Source organism: Delphinus delphis, chromosome 8 (genome assembly GCF_949987515.2).
Source record: "Delphinus delphis chromosome 8, mDelDel1.2, whole genome shotgun sequence".
Lineage (NCBI taxonomy): Eukaryota > Metazoa > Chordata > Mammalia > Artiodactyla > Delphinidae > Delphinus > Delphinus delphis.
The window spans coordinates 10,257,949-10,276,519 of NC_082690.1; the positions used below are offsets into that span (position 1 = coordinate 10,257,949).

At 41.7% G+C, this 18,571-nt stretch overlaps 1 protein-coding gene across 2 annotated transcripts; it reads right to left on the reverse strand.

Annotated features, from left to right (window-relative positions):
- Positions 1 to 4,464: 4,464 nt before the first annotated feature.
- On the reverse strand, positions 4,465 to 16,948 carry EI24 (EI24 autophagy associated transmembrane protein). 2 transcript variants are annotated; one of them, XM_060017719.1, is made up of 12 exons: positions 16,769 to 16,948; positions 15,212 to 15,358; positions 14,152 to 14,264; positions 10,933 to 11,078; positions 10,281 to 10,341; positions 9,357 to 9,423; positions 8,737 to 8,861; positions 8,300 to 8,419; positions 7,832 to 7,943; positions 7,038 to 7,149; positions 6,421 to 6,495; positions 4,465 to 5,482 (listed from the first exon to the last, which is right to left on the reverse strand). In XM_060017719.1, exons 3-12 carry the CDS (start codon positions 14,191 to 14,193, stop codon positions 5,320 to 5,322), a joined length of 1,023 nt encoding a protein of 340 aa, XP_059873702.1. In that variant the 5' UTR covers positions 14,194 to 14,264; positions 15,212 to 15,358; positions 16,769 to 16,948; the 3' UTR covers positions 4,465 to 5,319. The 2 variants fall into 2 exon arrangements, with proteins under 2 accessions (XP_059873702.1, XP_059873701.1); XM_060017718.1 differs by lacking the exon at positions 15,212 to 15,358.
- Positions 16,949 to 18,571: the final 1,623 nt, after the last annotated feature.

Genomic DNA, 18,571 nt, shown 5'->3' on the forward strand with positions numbered 1-18,571 from the left:
ATTTCCCTTTCTTAAGCCCCTGACCTCGTGAATGAGCATGCCTAGGGCTAAAGAGGTCGTCGGGGTTCGGTGGGAAGAATCTACGCCGCGGGCTGAGTCCCACACGGTCGCAGAGGCGGTCCTCCCAAAGCGTAGACAAGCTTCTTCCTGGAACCAGCTTGCAGCCTGGCGGTGCTTTGCTCACCCCTTTGTAAGTAACCTGCCAGTGAAAGCTGCCTTGCCTCTCTTCCCCTTCTCTCCTCACACATAAAGAAACGTTGCTTGAAGGCACGGAAGGGGGCGAAGTTTCAGCAGCCAATTCCATCACCTCTCGGACACGCACTCCCACTCCCTACACATCTCAGTGAGCACGAGCCACACCGACAAAAATGGGAGCATCCGGCAACTGTTCAAATTTAGTGCCTGCGGCACTCCTTTCTCTTCGCGGTTACTCTACTGTTGAATGCAACCGACTAAACTTACTGAAAGCATATTAAATCAGTACTTCAAAATCACGTGTAGTTTTCAAAATATACACGACCAGGTTCACCCCAGGATGAGTCAATAGATCTGCTTTTTCGTTTTGTATTTATAATGTGTTCAGTGTAATTTTATTAACAGAAGGAAAATGAAGCTGAACCTGAAGGAACTGCAGAACTTCAAGCAAATGCTTCTTCAAAACGAGTTTTTCTTTAAAAAAAAAAAATTAAAATTAGAAAGATTCCTTTACATAAAAAAAATACTGCTTCAAGAACATCTAAGATATCGAGGTTCTTTTTTTTTTAATTACTAAACCTGTTTCTTAAAGGGATATGTTTGACTTTCCAGGTGGTACAATTAAGTCAGCTTTTTCATAAGTCAAAATATACTACTAAAGAATACAGTTCAAAATCTAAGCCAAGAATCAACTGTACTCCAATAACAATTTCTAAAAAATCTAATGCTATTTTTAGGATGATTCTTTAATATCAGTTGATAGGGAAAGGCTTATCTTACAAGTAAAAGTCTGGATGGCAAAATCATGGGGAAAATTATAGTTATTATAAACCCAGAGATTATACACGAACATTCAGGGTATCAGTTAATCTCTCTCCCTCCTGACTTATTGGACCAGAAGTTTTGATTTGGTTCCGAAAAACTTTTTACAGTCCTATGAGTTGCTTAAAATAATGCTATTTTTAGCTTGCTTTATAGGAGTTGTCATTCATGTGGAGCTTTTAGTCTTTCCGGAAGTGTCTACTTACCTTTTATATTATTGATCGAAAGAAACATGTCTTCATCTCACCTGGAGCAGACCAGAGTAACAGTACGTTTTCTTCTTGAAGATGTTCTCCCCCGAACCCACCTTTCCAAGTATGCTGTATAGCTGTATTATCAAGATTTCTTCTCAATGCACTCTGATTCCACTGTTTCATGTTGTTTGGTTGGGTGTTTGTTTTAATTAGTCATTTATTTCTTGGAATTTTCACTTCGATAGATTCAAGTAACTTTTCCAGAAAAGCTGAATGGAAAGCAAACAATGCCTTTATTTTGTCCTTGATAGCATAGCTAGGTTTAGAGTTCTAAGAACGAAATTGGGACCCACCCATCCCATATACAGACAAGCACACATAAAAGGATACTTTCAAGGCACTACAATTTTATCTTCTATTACTCAGAGTTGTTCTTGAGAAGTCTAATAGCAATGTGAGTCAGTCTCTTGGAGGTAACCTATTTTCCTGGTGTTTCTCCATAGAGATCCCATCTGGTTTTTTGGGTTTTTTCTTCCTTTCATTGCTTTTCACTTGGCAGTGAAAAGCATCTATATGAAAAGTCCAATTTTCATCGTTTAAGTCCCGAAAATGTCCTGATTTTATTGTCTCCATGCTTCTGTTCTCATTTTCTGAAACAAATGTCAGATCTGATTCTAGGATACCTCCACGATTCTTAACTTTTTCCATGTCTTAATCTTTTTGCTCTTTGTTCTGAGAAATTTCCTCAATTTTACGTTGTAGTTCTCTAATTTAGCATCCTCGGCATCACTTCTATAAGCCATCTCATTTTATTTCCACAACTGTTTTAACTTCCAAGAACCTTCCTATTCTGTCCCCTTTTCACAATCTGTTCTTACTTCATGGATGCAATAGTTTACCAAGTTTCTATGAAAGTAGTTATTAGAATTTGTTAACTTTTATTTCTAGAATTACTTAAATTTCCTCCAGGTCCAGGTGGGACCTTAGAAAAGCTCCTGAAATGATGCTGCTGTTAACCCATGGTTAAGAACTACTTATCTAAACGATCAAATGGTTACTCTTTGTCCCACAGGTCTGAAGGTACAACATTTAAACTTGAAATCAGAGAATGAGTCCAAGGATGGAAGCCTGAACACATGGCATAATCTCTTATCCTACTCAAAGATTCTCTGAATTCCAATGTTTTATCCAACTTTGAGACCTATGGAAAATAATAGTTATTTGAACACGTAATTCTTAAGAATTTGATCATTTCTCAGTCTCCTACACAGTATCGTTAGGTCCAAGAGGACAGCAGTCATCTTTTTGGTTCACCCTTGAATCCCCAGTGCCTTGCAGAGCCTGACAGAGAAAGCGCTCAAATGACTGTTACGTACTTAAGTCATCTGTTCCCCTCACTTGATCCTTTACTGGTTCTATGGACTCGCTTTAGGTTTATCCAAAATATTTCACTGAATGTACAGCTCTCATTGTTAAAAAGACCAAACTTACACTGACCTGGAGTCAGCTTCCTTATAGCTTCTGTGGGTTGAACGATAGCACAGGAGGAATGTTAGGGTGGGGGCAAAGAAGGGGGTTGGTGAGATGACTGCTGAACAGCCTTCCATCACTACTGAAGAACCAGTAACATCTACCAGAGCAACCTCCACACAGGTAACCACGGAGCACAGAAGCTGAACAAATGTACTACTTCTATAATCAGAAAGTAAGTGGATGGAAAATGAACAGTGAACAACTACAGTTGCCCTTTTATTCCCACAGAAGTTATCCTTTAAGGTGGTTCACAAACCCCTAACCATTAGTTGCCCTCTTCTGGGTTTATTCCAGTTTGTCACAATTTCTCTTAAATTTTCTCTTGGCCCCTTACCAAGTGCAGAGCAATGAACGAGTGCATGAATTTGTCCATTTAAAAGTTTCCAACAGACTTAACATACTCAGGTCTAGAAAGCATTTACTTTGTACAGTTACTATAATGGACAACTCAGCTCTAGATAGGATAAAAGGGTCGTGTTTTCAACACACATACCTGTCCAAGCTGTGATGTCTGCCCCTGAAGAGAGATTTGTGAACATGATTCCTTAGATCCTCCTGGCTGTATGATTGAAACTCAAGCTCTCACTTTCGTCTGTAGTGATGTGCCCTCCCTTATTTTCAGTTACTATTAGTCTGCCTTAAACTGCCATTCTGAACTTGGCAAAAACAGAGCCTACTCTCCCTTTGATCCCAATTTCCTAATCGCTGCCCTGACTGCCCATATGCTAGTGAAAAGAGAAGTTTACACTGCTTTTGTGTACATCTCATGAAATTAGGAATACCTACAACAATAGACATTTGGTAATCTAGCCTTTGTACAGGCCTGGCCTCTCAGTTACACTAATAAAACTTTACAGATTCCTCACATCCAGTGACTTACAGCATTTTCTATAGCCAGGCACAGTGCTGGATAGTATCACTTGCCTTCCTCTACTCAACTTCCCTCACCCTTCTAAGACCAGCTTAGCTGACACAAATACAAATTTCAGGCAGCAAAGATGCGGCCATTTTAATCTCATTTTAAAAACAACAACTAATCTTAAGTAAGGCAGTCGCTGATCAGTTGCAAGCTGATGAAATCCTGAGGTCTTCTTCAACCAACCCCTCGGCAACCTGGAAGTAGTTCTCTGCAATACTACTGTCAAATGACCAGGGGGATACTGAAAATAAATCTTAAACTGTCTTTTACAATTTTTTGTTCATGAGCTGGAAACACCTACTTCCAAAATACCCACTATTTTAACACCTCTATATTCAAATTTGGTTCACATCTGCTGGCAACGATTTTTAAATCCTTACTTTGTCCTGTACATAGTAAAGGTTTCTGTTAACCAAATGTCTAATCTCTTCCCTAATGAGAATGTTCAATTCTTGAAGTCTAGAAGGCCCTCTCTTCCTTCATGAGTACACAGGACGGATGCACATATAGACTTTAAAACAACTCAATCCCAAATTCTTTCACAAGATGTTAACATGATTATAATCACATAACCCAAGCTTCTTCAGGGAACATTTTTCAGAACTAATCTTCCAAATTATCCAAGACAAGTCCTGGGTTCCATGCATATGTTTCTTGAAGTGACTTGTAAATTTCAACCATTACACATTTGTGGGAAACAAGCTCACGTTTGTGATGTCTTAAAACTGTACAAGTGCTTTGACGCCTGCCCCTCCCCCCACATTTAGTCTCTTTAAAATGACAGGAAAACACCAACCAATCACAGGTTTAATGGGTTTAATAAGTTTACCCCTTCAGTTCCTATTTGCAGCACCCAATATTCCTTTGAAATACCAGACAGACCCAGCAGTGACCAACAATAAAGTTCAGACCTCCAGAGTTTAAAAGTTCAGGTTCTCTGAGCATTCTGTGTTGCAGTGGCACTTGTCCAAAATTGGTACCTCCCTATAGCTGGGGGAGCTTTAAATGTACCAGTGAAAAAAGCTTTTTCCCCTTCAAGGGGAAGAAAGAAAACCACTCCTCAAAACCCAGCAGATCTGGCTGTGAGGTCTTTCCTCCTGTCCCATCTCTTCAGGCTTGTTTTTTTTTTGCAGTGGAGCAAGAGACCAAATCTAGCCTGAGTTATAAGAAACAAGACAGTGATGGCTGTAACGGGAGTGACCAGGAGCAGCAGAGTCTCCTTTACTTCCCACGTCCAATAAGTGTGCTTCACAGAAAAACCAAAACAACAGGTCCACAAAATACAACAACTAGAATTACAAAAATCCATTCATCCAAGGGTGGTGGAAGGCAGGAAGGGGAGGTGGGAGGATAAATGGCACAGGGAGAAAAAGTATTCAAATCAGTCCAGGCACGGGGGCTGGCAAATGCTAGAAAAGAGCTGCAGAAAAACCTGTGGTCCTTTCAGACTCACCGGTGTTTAAAATCCATACTGGTGTCAGGACGATTCTGCCTTACGTGCACCAGACAAAAATCCCGATTCCTCAGAGAGAAGGTAATATGCACAGGGCCCTTGGCAGAGTGGGTCCTGCCTTCCCTGGTCGGGGAGGTGAATGAGAAAAAGAGCTGACGCGGCATCCTTCCAATCCCACCCATCCCCTCTGGGTGGCAGGCGACTCAGTGGCCCTCAGCAGCCTTCAGTTTGGCAGGAGACGGGTGTGGTGAGGGGAACTTCTCTGCAGAAGTTGAACTACTCAGGGCAGACTGCAGGTAGACCGTCTTGTGGAAGAGTCTGTTGCTTAAGAAAACCACCAAGGAGAACAGGCGCAATTGGAAAAGGCTAAAAGGCAAAAGAGACCCAACCTGTTAGACACCCCCAGTTGAGCAAAATTGTTTTAATTATTTGACAACTTACTTGACTACTTTCAATTTAAAATGATACAGGGGAAAACAAGACACCAGAAATTTGACCAAGCATGTACAGAGGTTAGACACACAGATTAAACAGGCAGCAACTAAAGAATGCACTGGGTCCTGTCAGAAGTGCAGTAGTATCACCATTTGCAGTATCGGGGCTTAGAGGAAATAAAGTTCTATTTTAGATTAATTCTGATTCAAGAAGTACCTTTCTAGGGTACAAACTTCAAGCTGTGTCTGAAGATATCATATGCTATGTGTATTTCATTTTCAGGAGAGCTTCAAGAGAAAGTTAGTTACGTTAAGATACACACTTAGCATTTACTGGATAGCAAGAACATGCAAGAACCCAAAGCAGATTGGAAATTTCTAATAAGTATATCCTCACTGACTTAACCAAAACTGATCAAAAGATTGGGCTTTTCTCTGAAGTGATAAAACTTTCAGAGTGCTAGTGTTACTAAAGATTCATTTTAAAATACTTTGTTTTACTGTCATTATCAATAAACTCCTGTAGCCAGAGCACATGGCCCACTGTTTTTATAAAGTTGGCCATTCTTACAAAATGAGCTCAACTACAGGTATAAGTGCCTTATTCGGTGAACTGTTACATTTTAAGAATATGTATAATAGCAGCAATTTCTGAAACACATATGTGCACATATGCATGGGGAAAATTTTGGGATACATCCCAGAAGTGTTTCTCTTGTTGAACTGTATATTAATAGTTTCCTGCAATGTAAGGTTATTTTTAAAAAACCTTAACAAAAATGTCTCATTCACATGATTGCAGTGTTATGGCCCCAACACTTTAGACCAAAAAAACTTAATACATTTTAGCTAATACTGGCTAATACTTACTATGCTTTGCCAGGGGTCTTTGCTTCATTGGCGCTGATAATGAATAAAGGAAAGAGGATAGAGAATAGGCAGCCACTGTTTAAAAAAAAAAAAAAAGAAATAATTAGTCACCTTCAAAACAGCCATGACTTTGAAGATATTAGAAGCCCAAAGTTCTTTGCCTCCAGTGCTAAATATCATGGCTTGATGGACCCTTAATGTATCAAACACATCTTTAAAAAAAAAAAAAAAAGGATTTTTCTAAGCGCTGGCTATGTTTAACATTGTTCAAGGAAGCAAAACAGAAGAAAGAATATGGCATATATGATCATGCAGACTATATTTTAATGCTGAGAATTCCCTGGCAGTCCAGTGGTTAGGACTCCGCACTTCCACTGCTGGGGGCACGGGTTCAATCCCTGGTTGGGGAACTAAGCATGCCGCAAAACGGGGCAAAAAAAAAAAAAAAAGCTAACTGACAAATGTCTATGACTATCTGTCAGGGAGAAAAAATCCTACAGACCTCCTGATGGCCAAATAAGAATGCAGAATGCCTAGCACAGAACCAGGCATACAGAAGGTGCTCCCTACACTGAGTATTTTTACCAGTCCCCTTCAAGTCCCTATAGTCAAATTACCTGACAATGTAGGAGGACTGCATTGCTGTGAGGAAAGCCAAGGGCAGACCAAATCCAAAGTAGTAAGGCCAATTCCTTTCTATGTTTGACAATCGCTGGTGCATTTCAATTCCTAAAACAAGGAGCCAATACAATTAGGCTGCATATCTCCTTTTAGTCAAATGACTAAATATGGTAGACAATTTATTTGAGGTTTGAGTTGTAGGTACAGACCTGCCATTTAGAATACAACTAAAGCATATAAATTAGAATTGTCCAAATCTGATAAAGCTTCTATGCGAAGGTTTTACAAATGAACAATCACAATTTCAAAACTGGCAGGCTAAGTGAATTCTGAATTACAACGCCAGAATCCTTTGTAAGTATTAGTCTTGAACAAAGCAAGAATCAAAAAAAGGCAGCTATCCTCTAGGAATCAATTAACCCCTTTCAACCAACCACACCCAAATATGCCAAGGACTTTCAAAATATCCCCCAAAATAATCTGTATGCACCAACGTCAAATTAATTACTCTAATTCAAAATAACTCGTGCTCATTTATGCCATCTTATGGCTGTCAGAGCTACGTGACATTAAGCTCCATAAGGATGATGCTACACTGCTACATTCCCCAGCAACAAAGTTAAGGGTTAACCCCCCCAAGCCAAATCTAAGTCCCCTCTTGCCAAAAAGGCTGCTTCATTACAAAGACGATTTGCCAAGGGCCTAAGTATTGAAGAATTTAAGAAGTCTACTTAGCAGCACCATTTCCAAATTGGGCCTCCAAGTTCTGAGTTTCTTTAGACAGGCTTACCTTTATTGAACCAACGATATTCGAAGCAGTATAGTGAGTAGAGAAGAGACATATGCAGGAGACTAACCAGCTGACCAACAAGATGGATGGGAAAGAGACTCACAAACATCCCCTGAAGAACAAGTATGGAAAATCTTAATTCCAAAGCTTCAGAGACCTGACACTGTTCACCTGCCACTCTGAGTCATCTCTCTCTACCCAGATAGCCTGATAGTTGCTTCTCAAGTTTCTAAATAGCAGGAGAGTGAAGAATGCTCAGGGTGGCAGGGAGGAGCAGGCAAATTCATGTTTCTTTACCATTTTATGATTTTAAGTCTCTAGTTGTTTCTGTGAAAAAATGATTTACAAATCATTGCCTCCCATAAACGTATCTGCTGGGTATAAATGTGACACCCTGTCTTTGTGAAGCTCCCTCTAGTGAATCTTCTTTTCTTAATCTGCTCCATGTGCCCAGAAGGCCAGTCTCACCTGGAGGAGGAAAAGAGCCTGCAGCAAAAGGTTGAAGAGCATGTCAGCAATTATTTTGCTGACACTAGGGAATGGGTGAGGCTTCCTCCCTGATACCTCGAAGGCCAGGTCAGCTATATCCTGTAAGAGAGAAAGGAGCTCAGCAAAACATGAATTAAGTGGCCTCAATACCCAGCCCCAAAGCTAAGGCCACTGATCTGCCATGAGACCTGCCAGGGGAGAAAAGCCCCTGGACATCTGGCCATGAGATGCTCTGGTGACCTGAGAGGATAACTCCATTTTACAAGAGCACAGAGACCACCCACTGGCTGCTTGACCAAGAAAAGTTAAGGCGGTGAAATCGCTCCCTACATGGCCACTAACTTCGCAGGCTGAAACCTGCCACCTGGCGATCCATTATGCCATAAAACCCACACTCCATTCTGCCCTGGACCTACCTGAAACCAAATTGCATTCACAACTTTGCTAAGCACAAACAGGGGGAGCACCCAAAGAGCACTGAAAATTGACGTGAGGAAAAACTCGAGCCACGACCAAACATCCCCATGTAGTGACGGGTCACCTAAGAAGGGCGGAAAGCCTTGTTAGTTTAACTGGAGAAATGGAAAACCAGAAGACCAAATATGCAACCCCTACTCCACACACGTACATCTTTGCTTCCTGCCAGCACATCACTGCACCTATTTCAGAGAGTCTTATTCTTCATAGACACACCAAATTCTGGCCACAACTCCAATTCAGAGTAGCCACGGAGATGTGCTGCTTACCTTGAGACGAACCTGCTTACCGGGTGGTGACTGATATGTCAGTGACCAGCAGTACACTGTATGCAGGAAACCACCCTGGTTCAAATCCCAGCTATGCCACTTACTAACGGTTTAACCTTGGTAACCAATTTCCATTTCCTCATCTATAAAATGCTATCTGTAACAATACCCAAAGGGTTGTTGAGAGATTTGAGTTAAAAACATCTAAAGCTGCAGGTACAGAGGAAGTATTCAATAGACTGAGGGAGACACAGGGAAACACCTCCCACCCCGGCAATGGACATACTTACCAATAATTTGGGCCGTTACTGACTGAAGCACGGGAATAAACACTCGATAAAACAAAAGGAGACTGAACTAAAGGAGAGAGGAAATAAGGTAAACATTAAAAGCCCTTCTTTAAAACAGGAGTTCCAAGCTTCAGTGTAATTATTTTCCAGATGGAAGTGTCTTTTACAAATTAGGAGCCCTGACGTGGTACCAAAATTGGACTCAGTTCTATTTCCCAATTCTCCAGCTGAGGAGTACAAACCTGACACTGCCTACGAAAACAGTAAAACTTCTGGGGGACTAGAAGAACATTTCAATTAGTAGTCACACCAAACTACAGGCATATACTAAGTACACAGTCATATTTTATTAATTAAAGCTAACACCTAAAAACATCTGTGAAATGTTTAGATTAACAAGTTGAATTATACTGAATTTCAAGTCCAAGAAAATACTTAACTATTTGTTCTTCAAAGTACTCAAATTTCACTTAAGCCTGTGTTGGTTCTCAGTCAGCTGTAGGCAACCTTCTGGTATGAGTTTCAATAGTAATCAATTCGAGGACATTGCTATGACCAGACAAAGGGAGAAGCTTGCCCATATCCATCTCTTTCCCCTCTGAGCCCTCATAGTTGCTCTTAACCAAAATGTCCAGACAATGTCACAAGAAATTGTTACCTATTAACATTAAAACTTGTTAAGTCATTTATGAAAAAAGTGTATATTCAGGGCTATCTATTCCTGACATTTACATACAAGTTTTCTCTGAGTGGGAATAAAATGAACGAAGGTGCACAGAATCCTGAGTCGTGGCCTTAAGCACGTATCAGCAGGCGAAAGCTACCTGTCTCAGTTTCAAGAAGACAGTTGAGAACCATGAACACCAAAATAATCTGAATAAAGATGCTTATAAGGCACCTGGAATTTGACGAAAAAGAACTTACCCAGAATACTCCACCATTCCAAGCGCAGCACTGAAAAATTCTACTAACAATACGTGGTTCACTGGAAAAGACCACATGTATTTAGCTTAAAAGGCATACAGGCTATTTCCATAGTATCATTCAGTAGCTCTCCTTTTTACATCTTCTGTTGACATTTTATTTTTCCAGCACCTACTGTTATCCCAATGTTCTCTCCTAATGTCAATAAGAAAAGGCTAAAAATATTTCAAGAGAAGCAGTTTTTCTTAAAAAAACCAAACACACAAAAAACTATATTTTCTAAATTCCAAGACTGGAGACTAGAAGAGGATGTCTGAGCTTCTTCTATCAAAATCCACACAGGCACTCCTAGAAGTATCCACCAATCCAAGTAATTTTTTTATGGCTCTCTATTCACCATCCTGATTTCTTTTAAACACCACGACATTTTGAACGAGGATTACTGCTAGACACCAGTTTAATTCAATGTGAGGGGAGTGGGGGGAAATCACCTGTAACTTTTTTTGGAGAGAAAGCACAAAAGACAAATAATGGGGTATTGAAACTCCAAGTCACTATGTAGTGTCTGAATTCTATACTAAGTTTAATCACTTCCTAAAGTGCCCACAGAAGGGAATTCAGATGTTTTCTGACATCAGCCTCCACTCCTTACCTCTCTTGCTTCCTCTCTATACTCTGGGCTCTCCTCTGAGCCAGGACACTGCTTGCCCTTCTTCGACGCTGCTCCTCTCTCTTTTGCTGAATTCGAGCATCTAGCTTTGAGATGGTACAAATTCCCCAGATGGAGTCTTTGATTCCCTATACACAAGAGTATTACTTTTAAAGAGGGAAGATTTTGGATCAGAAGACTTTCCAAAGTTACATACAGGAAAGTGATGAAATAACAGTGGAAATCATGGTACTTAGTTTGCTACAAAGCTTAGCGGACCCTTGATACTTTTGTATTTTGAAATAATTCCCAATTTACAGAAGAGCTACAAGAACAGAGAACTCCCTAATACCCTTTCTAAGGATTCACCAGCTATTTTGCCACATTGTTATTTATTCTTGTTTATATATATATGTATATATATATGTGTGTATATATATATATATGTATATATACATTTTTTTAGATCATTTGAGTAGGTTGCTGTGTCATGTCTCTTTACTTTTAATTGTTCAGTGTATATTTCCTAAGAACAATATTGTTCTAAGAACAATATTGTTCTTAGATATAGTTATCTATTAAAGAAATTAAATATTGAAACAGTTTAATCTACAGTCCATATTCCAATTTCCCCATTTGTCTCAGTAATGCCCTCTATAGCATTTTTACCCCTCAAGTATCAGACATCAGTTCAGAAACACATGTTGCATTTAGCTCTCATATCTCTTCAGTCTCCTTTAATCAGAAACAGCTCCTTAGTGTGTCTTCCTTTATGAAGTATCCAGGTCAGTCATTTTACGGGATGCCCTCAATTTAGGTCTGTGTCCTCATGATTAGGTCCCAGGTTACATATTTTTGGCAGGAATATCACATAAGTGATGGTGTGCCCTTCCAGATATTACATCCAGAGGCATGTGATGTCTGTCTCACCTTGCTGGTGATGTCAATTTTACATATTCAGTCAAGGTGTTATCCAGCTCCATTGTATGGTTGCAAATTTTTCTCCTTGCAACTAATAAGTAATCTGTGGGCAGACATTTCTGAGACCAGGCAAATATCCTGCTCATCAAGTCCTCTCCCCTAGATTTAGCATCAATTAACAATTCTTGCCCAAACCAATCTTGAATAACATGGTTGCAAAATAGTGGTTTTCTACTCCCTCTAACACTTACCGATACTATAAAGCCAAGTTATTGCCCTCCTCTATACTCTTCCAATATCAATCTAATGTCTACAAGTACGATCTACATCCTGTACTAAACTAGCAATACTAGGGTAGATTAAACACTGGTCTCAAGGAAGAACCAGGGCTGGAGCAAGGCTAATGGAAGACACAAAGAAATAATCACTGTAAAAGTGTGCAAAGCTGTAGGATAAGAGCATGCCACATAAGACAGAAACAACATTGTAGTGTAGCTGGAGAAGAATGGCTTTAAACAGTGTATGCTGAGGAAGAGGGCTGTTAAGTCTATAAGTCACTGACGGCGGCACTTGCCAATGACTGGAAGAGCCCCAATGGCAGAAAGATTACTGTTATTACTACAAACATCAGAACTGCCTATTACCCAGTTCAAAGGACTGCACTCATTTATCCACCCACTCCCATATTGAGCATCTTCAATGAGCTAGACAACATATGGAAATGCTCAGGAAACTTATAACTCAGCAGGAAAAGTACACAAGTAAACCAAAAGAAAAAAATAAAGAAATAAAAATTTATAGTTTAGTAAGTACCACAACAGATTTATGTCCGAAGTAGAGTGGGAAGGACTAGGGTATTCAACTTCATCAAGAAGCAGAAAAAAGGGGACTTCCCTGGTGGTCCACTGTTTAAGACTCCACACTTCCAATGCAGGGGGTGCGGGTTCGATCCCTGGTCAGGGAACTAAGGTCCCACATGCCACGCAGCCAGAAAAAGAAAAAAGAAAAAAAAAAAAGCAGCAGCAGAAAAAGGCATTCTGGAAGCAATGGCCAACCTGGATTTAAGAATGGCATTTTCACCTATTGTTATGAGCAAAACAAATTTTAGAGAAAACTGTCAGGATACAGAGAAATGGACAAGTTTATGAAGTACCTGCCGATAGGAGCATAAATTGGCAGCATGCACCTACCTGGTCTTTTATCTATGAGTAATGTTTAATCTTATTTTGCTTTTTAACTTCTAAATCTTCTACAAACAGTTTAAAATTAAGATAGTTAAGTTCAAATGGCTTAGGGCCTAGTATGTGCTAGGATGATGACAGCATCCCCACTTCTGAGATACTTACAGTCTAGTGGGGCAGAGAGACACACAAAGTTCACGTTGTACAACTGATCCAGGGTTGAAATTTTATCACACAAAAGGACATAAGGTATTAAAAGAAGATCACATGAATTCTCTTTGGCCCTTCTAAAATATTCCTTCAATTCCCCCCTCTTTGATTGAAAGATAATAAACTTTTAAACACTTCCACTCCCCGTCAGAACTGGCCTCTCTCCTGCTCCCGGGAATAGAGCTACAGGGGCTACAACTAGGGCATTAGACCTCAGACAGCCACTATAATGGAATGTTATGCTACTGATCATGTGGGTGACTACATCCTGAACAGATCTCTATGGGACGTTTTTCCAGAGCATCATCATCTCCGCCTTGTAGAATGGGAGAATAAGACAGGTCCTATAATGTAGATCCGGACAAAGTAGTTTAGGTAATAGCACTGTACCAATGTTCACTGCTTGGTCTTCAACAACATACCGTGGTTACATACGATGTTAACATTAGGAGAACCTGGTGAAGGATATAGGGGAGTTCTCTGTACAGCCCTGCAACTCTAAAAGTATTCCAAAATCAAGTTTAGGGAATTCCCTGGTGGTGCAGTGGTTAGGACTCCACGCTCTCACTGCCAAGGGCCGGGTTCAATCCCTGGTCGGGGAACTAGATCTCATAAGCCATGTGGCATGGCCAAAAACATATATATATTGATAAATAAAGTTTATCAAAAAAAAAAAAAGAGGGTCTGGAGCCAAGCTGAACAGGGTTTCAATACTACAGACACTCACTAGACAGTTCTCCCAAGCTTCTGCGAGATGCAGGGTAATACCTCTCCCTCGAGTAGTGTGGATTAGAATGAAAACTTGTAGGTGAAGAACCCAACAAACATAATAAAAATTTCAAAAATACCTAAAGGATTTTCTAGTCAGTTCCTGCAGCAAAAGGGTCAAAAGATGACTTGACGTACTCACTCTGGCAAGGTCCTGCAGAAAGGTTTTGACACTGTCAGCCATCTCTTCACCGCCCAAACTATCAACTACACAAAGGAGAGAGAAGTGTCCCCAAATGTCTCATCATGAAGCACCTGGAAACAGACGGAGCATAAGCGGGGAAAAATATTTATCTTCAAGTTACTCACGCACATTTCTACATGCTGGCGTTTTCCACATACTTCTCTAATAGGAGTGCAGCAGATTCTAGCACTTAGGTAGATACTAGCACTGTTAACTAAGTGAAGTTACACCTGTAACTACTGAAAAACCTGAAATCAATAAATTTTTAAATCACTTACCACCCTTTCACTTTTACATGGACTAGGAATCCCTTCTCTGGGCCTTGATGTCCCTAACTATCCCTCCTACACATCCCAAGTACTTTTGAGATTTGAGATCATGAGATGGGTGATAATTACACTACAATATCCTCCTAAGCAATATCTGTGCTTGATGTTACTTGAATACAAATACAGGAGCAAAAGGAAAGTTCTAACAAAAATTACTAAATATGCACTTCATACACAGGGCCCTCCAGCACACAGATAAGTTCAAAGTATGATGTGAAATTTCCCACCAAGACCCCCAAATATGCCTTCCCTGTTTTCCAACTTTAAATGTATACATATATGTACAATTTCAACAAGCATGCAGGAAACAATGAATTTTAAACTAGGCCAAAACAAGGTTAAGTCCACGTGTATAAACATTCTTTAACACACTACAGCTTTCCCATTTTATTTATTTCTTAGGTGAATGAGAAATCTAGCTTCATAAAATAATAACTTGAAAGTTCACGTGTATAAGTATTTTTAAAATACTACGCTCCCATGTAATGTCTAAGATGAATGCAAAACCCATTTTCAAAAATTTAATTTAGGACTTAGGATTCTAAAATTCTCAAACCTGACTAAACCAATCTAGGGTATTCTTAATTTAAGAGATAGACCATAATGACAATTTCACAGGCAGCTTCTATACACCTCGAATTTCAAAACATAAGCACACTTTCCCTAATGACCACTTCACCAAACTGTACCTTATTGACCCAACTGGACTACTGCCACCCAGAACAGGAAGAGCAGGGAATACAGCAGAGGGAAGGCAACTTGCACAACACTGTATGTACCATCTTCTCCTTGGGTCAAATCCTACCCAGATGCACTCACTTCAGGTAGAGAAGTTTCTAGGGTAAGAAACTTTTGTTAATGCTCCCACTTAAAAACAAACAAAAAACACCTGAGTGATAGGATACTCAGTGACAGGTGAATAGTTAATGCTCAATGATGATATATAAGACACTAGTTTCTAAAGATTATCATGGATTCACTTTTAACCATCTACTTCCTCATCTATGAATTAAGAGTATTAAAATTTTTCATAGGTTTTGAGTACAAAGTGCAGTAACATGAAAATAAAAACTTAACTTCTACATAAACATAATCCCACTACAGAATGAGCTAATGTGGGAGTTTAAGGAAGCCGATTAGTTAGTCTGGGTTTCTCACAAGGTGCTGACACAGCTGGAAGCATGTGGGTCCTAATCCAAGGAGAGGAGCTGTGTTACCTGAACCATGGCCATTAACAACTGGCTTCTGCAAGTACCAAGTGGCAGGTTACCTACTGACCAACAGTGGCCTGTGAAGGACAAGTCACTTCAATTTTATATGCAGATCCTATTTGAATTATCCGGAATATCCAGAAATATTATCCGGTTTGACAAAAAGCTCAGGCAGGGAGAAAAGCAACCTGCCACGATTTGAGACCAGAGACTGTATAACACGGAGGAAACCCTCCAACTGTGGTGGACGTAAGTGAGATGCATCTGGTTCACAGCATTTCACAGACGGAGGAACTGAACCTCCAAAGTTAAATGGCTTGCCCAAGATTACAGCACGTGAAAGGCTACAGCGAACTTCAAAACCCCGGTGTCTGAACCCTCAGTCGGGGCTTTTTACTCAAGTTTTGCGATGAGGATTTTTGTTTAACCCGAGCATCCCATGGACAAAATCTCGTAAGCCTGTAAATACAACTGGCCATTAAATTCCTAAACAGTCATGAGAACTTATTAAGCATCTACTGCGGCACGGTCCTGTACTTTCTAAGTCACTAAACCCAGAAACCCAAGTCCGGAAGGCAGGAGGCTGTCACATCCCACTCCAGTTTCACTAAAGGTAAGCATCCTCACATCCCACCGGGCTCCCCGGATGCTCAGAGCCCACAGGTCCCTTCGGACCCGCTTCCCCCCCAGCTCCTTGGCAAACCCGACTGGAAGCTGGTCTCCCTCCGCCACCACAGCCGTGCACGAGGCGCGGGGCACGCTCACATCCCGTCACGCGCGGAGCTAAAGACAGCCGCGCCGCACCTGGGCAGAGGCTCGCCGGCTACCGCGGGCTGCGTCCCGCGCCCCGGCCCTGCCCCGCCGCCGCAGCACCTTCCCGCCAGGCGTCCCCGCGCGCAGCCCCCACCCGCACCTCCCAACCCCGCGCTCGGGCCCTACTGCCCTCACACGCCCTCGCCGCCCTAGCCACCGGGGCCCCTGCCGCGCGCGCAGGCTGCGCGGCGCCAGGGCCTGGTTCGGCAGAACTGCACCTACCCGGCAGCTTTGCCCCCGCGGCTCCGGCTCCGGACCCTGGCCCACCGCTGGCCCGCTCGGCTCCTCCACGCCCCTCCGCACCCCTTCGCGCCCGGCCACCCACTCGCGCCAGGGCGCTCCCAGGGCCGGGGCCGCTGCGCCCACACTGGGCATGCCCGGGCCGCACAGGGCCGCTGGGAAGTCGGGCGGGCGCAGAGTCCAGCCGCCCGGGCGGAGGGGGCGGGGCCGCGGCGGCGGAGGGGGCGGGGCCGCGTGGTGACTGAGCCTGGGAAATGCAGTCCGTCCTCTGGGCCCACCCGCGCCGCTTCCGGGCTTGCCGTCCTTCCTGATCCCATATCGTGTTCTTTGCTCTCTCCCATTTACTTCTGCAGGTTTGCTTGTCTTTCTATTATGAAGCCTAACAACAGAACAATAAAATGCAGAAGTATCTTGGTCTCTTTGGTTGGAGACTTCAGTAACCAAAGGGTACTAAGCAATGATGGGTTTAAATCAAGTCACAAAATAAGAATAGGTCAAGCTGCCATGCAATTCGGCTGCATTAGGCGTGTTCTCTGACAGCAAAGTGTTGGCTGAGATTAAAGCGATCAAGTAAATAGAAATGAAACTGTTTTCATCTCTGTCCCCAGCAGTCCGTCTCTACCCCAGGGACGGCAATTTCTTGGCATCGAACCATCAAGCCTGACCTATAACTTTTTCTCCCCTATTCCCAGCCTCTTATATCTCTCATTCCCCATTTTTTCCTCTTTTCTCCACTTCCTATTTTCCTTCACCTCTAGGTGTGCTTAGAGCTGCTCTGCTCAGGCCACCTATAAAATCAGATTTTTACAACTGGAAGCCCTTTAGTATAACCTTACATAGTGTGAGCCCAGGTATCAACTGACTTACTCAAGGTCAGTGGCAGAACAACTACCCAGACCTCCTGACTCTCCTCTAGTTAGTTCAGTGGGCTGGGAGGGTGGGGTCGTTGACCTCTTCTACCCTGCCCAACTTCCAGCCCCATTCCAGAACAGACGAGTCCCCTACTCTGAGCCTGTGGAAACTACCTTCTCTTTCAGGAAGAGGGTCATGAAGTCGAAACTAACACTATGGGAGAAGAGAACTAAGCATTCAGAGTAGCAGAAGCCCTGAAATAAAAGGTCCAAACTGGGATTTATATATGTAAACTCCTTTGGAGAGGGGACCTCTTTCTTATTTATTTTAGCCTTGGCAATAATCTCATTTTCACTGAGACCAGATCTATGAATACCCACTGGTTTCCTTTTCTTATAAATCTATTGCTTGATTTACTCCACGATTAAAATCATCACAAAGAGGAGACATTCCTAAACTTCCTTTTTGCCCCATATGAGTAAATATCTTCGACTATTTATTATAAGGAACTACATAGAAAAGATTTTTATTTCTTTTGGAATTTTGATTAAAATAAGCAGTTTGCTGAGGCTTAGATATCTTATTATAAAGAGACTAAGTGGTTTAATGATAAACTGATTATTGTAATTATTAATTACAACAGCAGCAATTCCTCCAAACTCTATCGTTTCTCAAAAGTGTGAATTTAGGGGACTTCCCTGGTGGTCCAGTGGTTAAGAATCTGCCTCCCAGTGCAGGGTACATAGGCTCAGTCCCTGTTCAGGGAACTAAGATCTCACATGCCACAGGGCAACGAACCCTGCCACAACTAGAAAGCCTGCGCGCGGCAACCCAATGCAGACAAAAATAAATAAATAAATATATTTTAAAGTGTGGATTGAGGAAGAATTTATTTTCTAACTTGCTTGATGGAAGGACATCTTACAAATCCCA

Bases quoted from the DNA above. Each gene is read 5' to 3' on its own strand.
- EI24 (XM_060017718.1), bottom strand. From the start codon at position 14,193: ATGGCTGACAGTGTCAAAACCTTTCTGCAGGACCTTGCCAGA. The intron at 9,424-10,280 runs GTAAGTTCTTTT...TCTCTCCTTTAG, and splicing joins GGAATGGTGGAGTATTCTGG to TTCAGTCTCCTTTTGTTTTA. The intron at 7,944-8,299 runs GTGAGACTGGCC...CTTGTTCTTCAG, and splicing joins AGGCTCTTTTCCTCCTCCAG to GGGATGTTTGTGAGTCTCTT.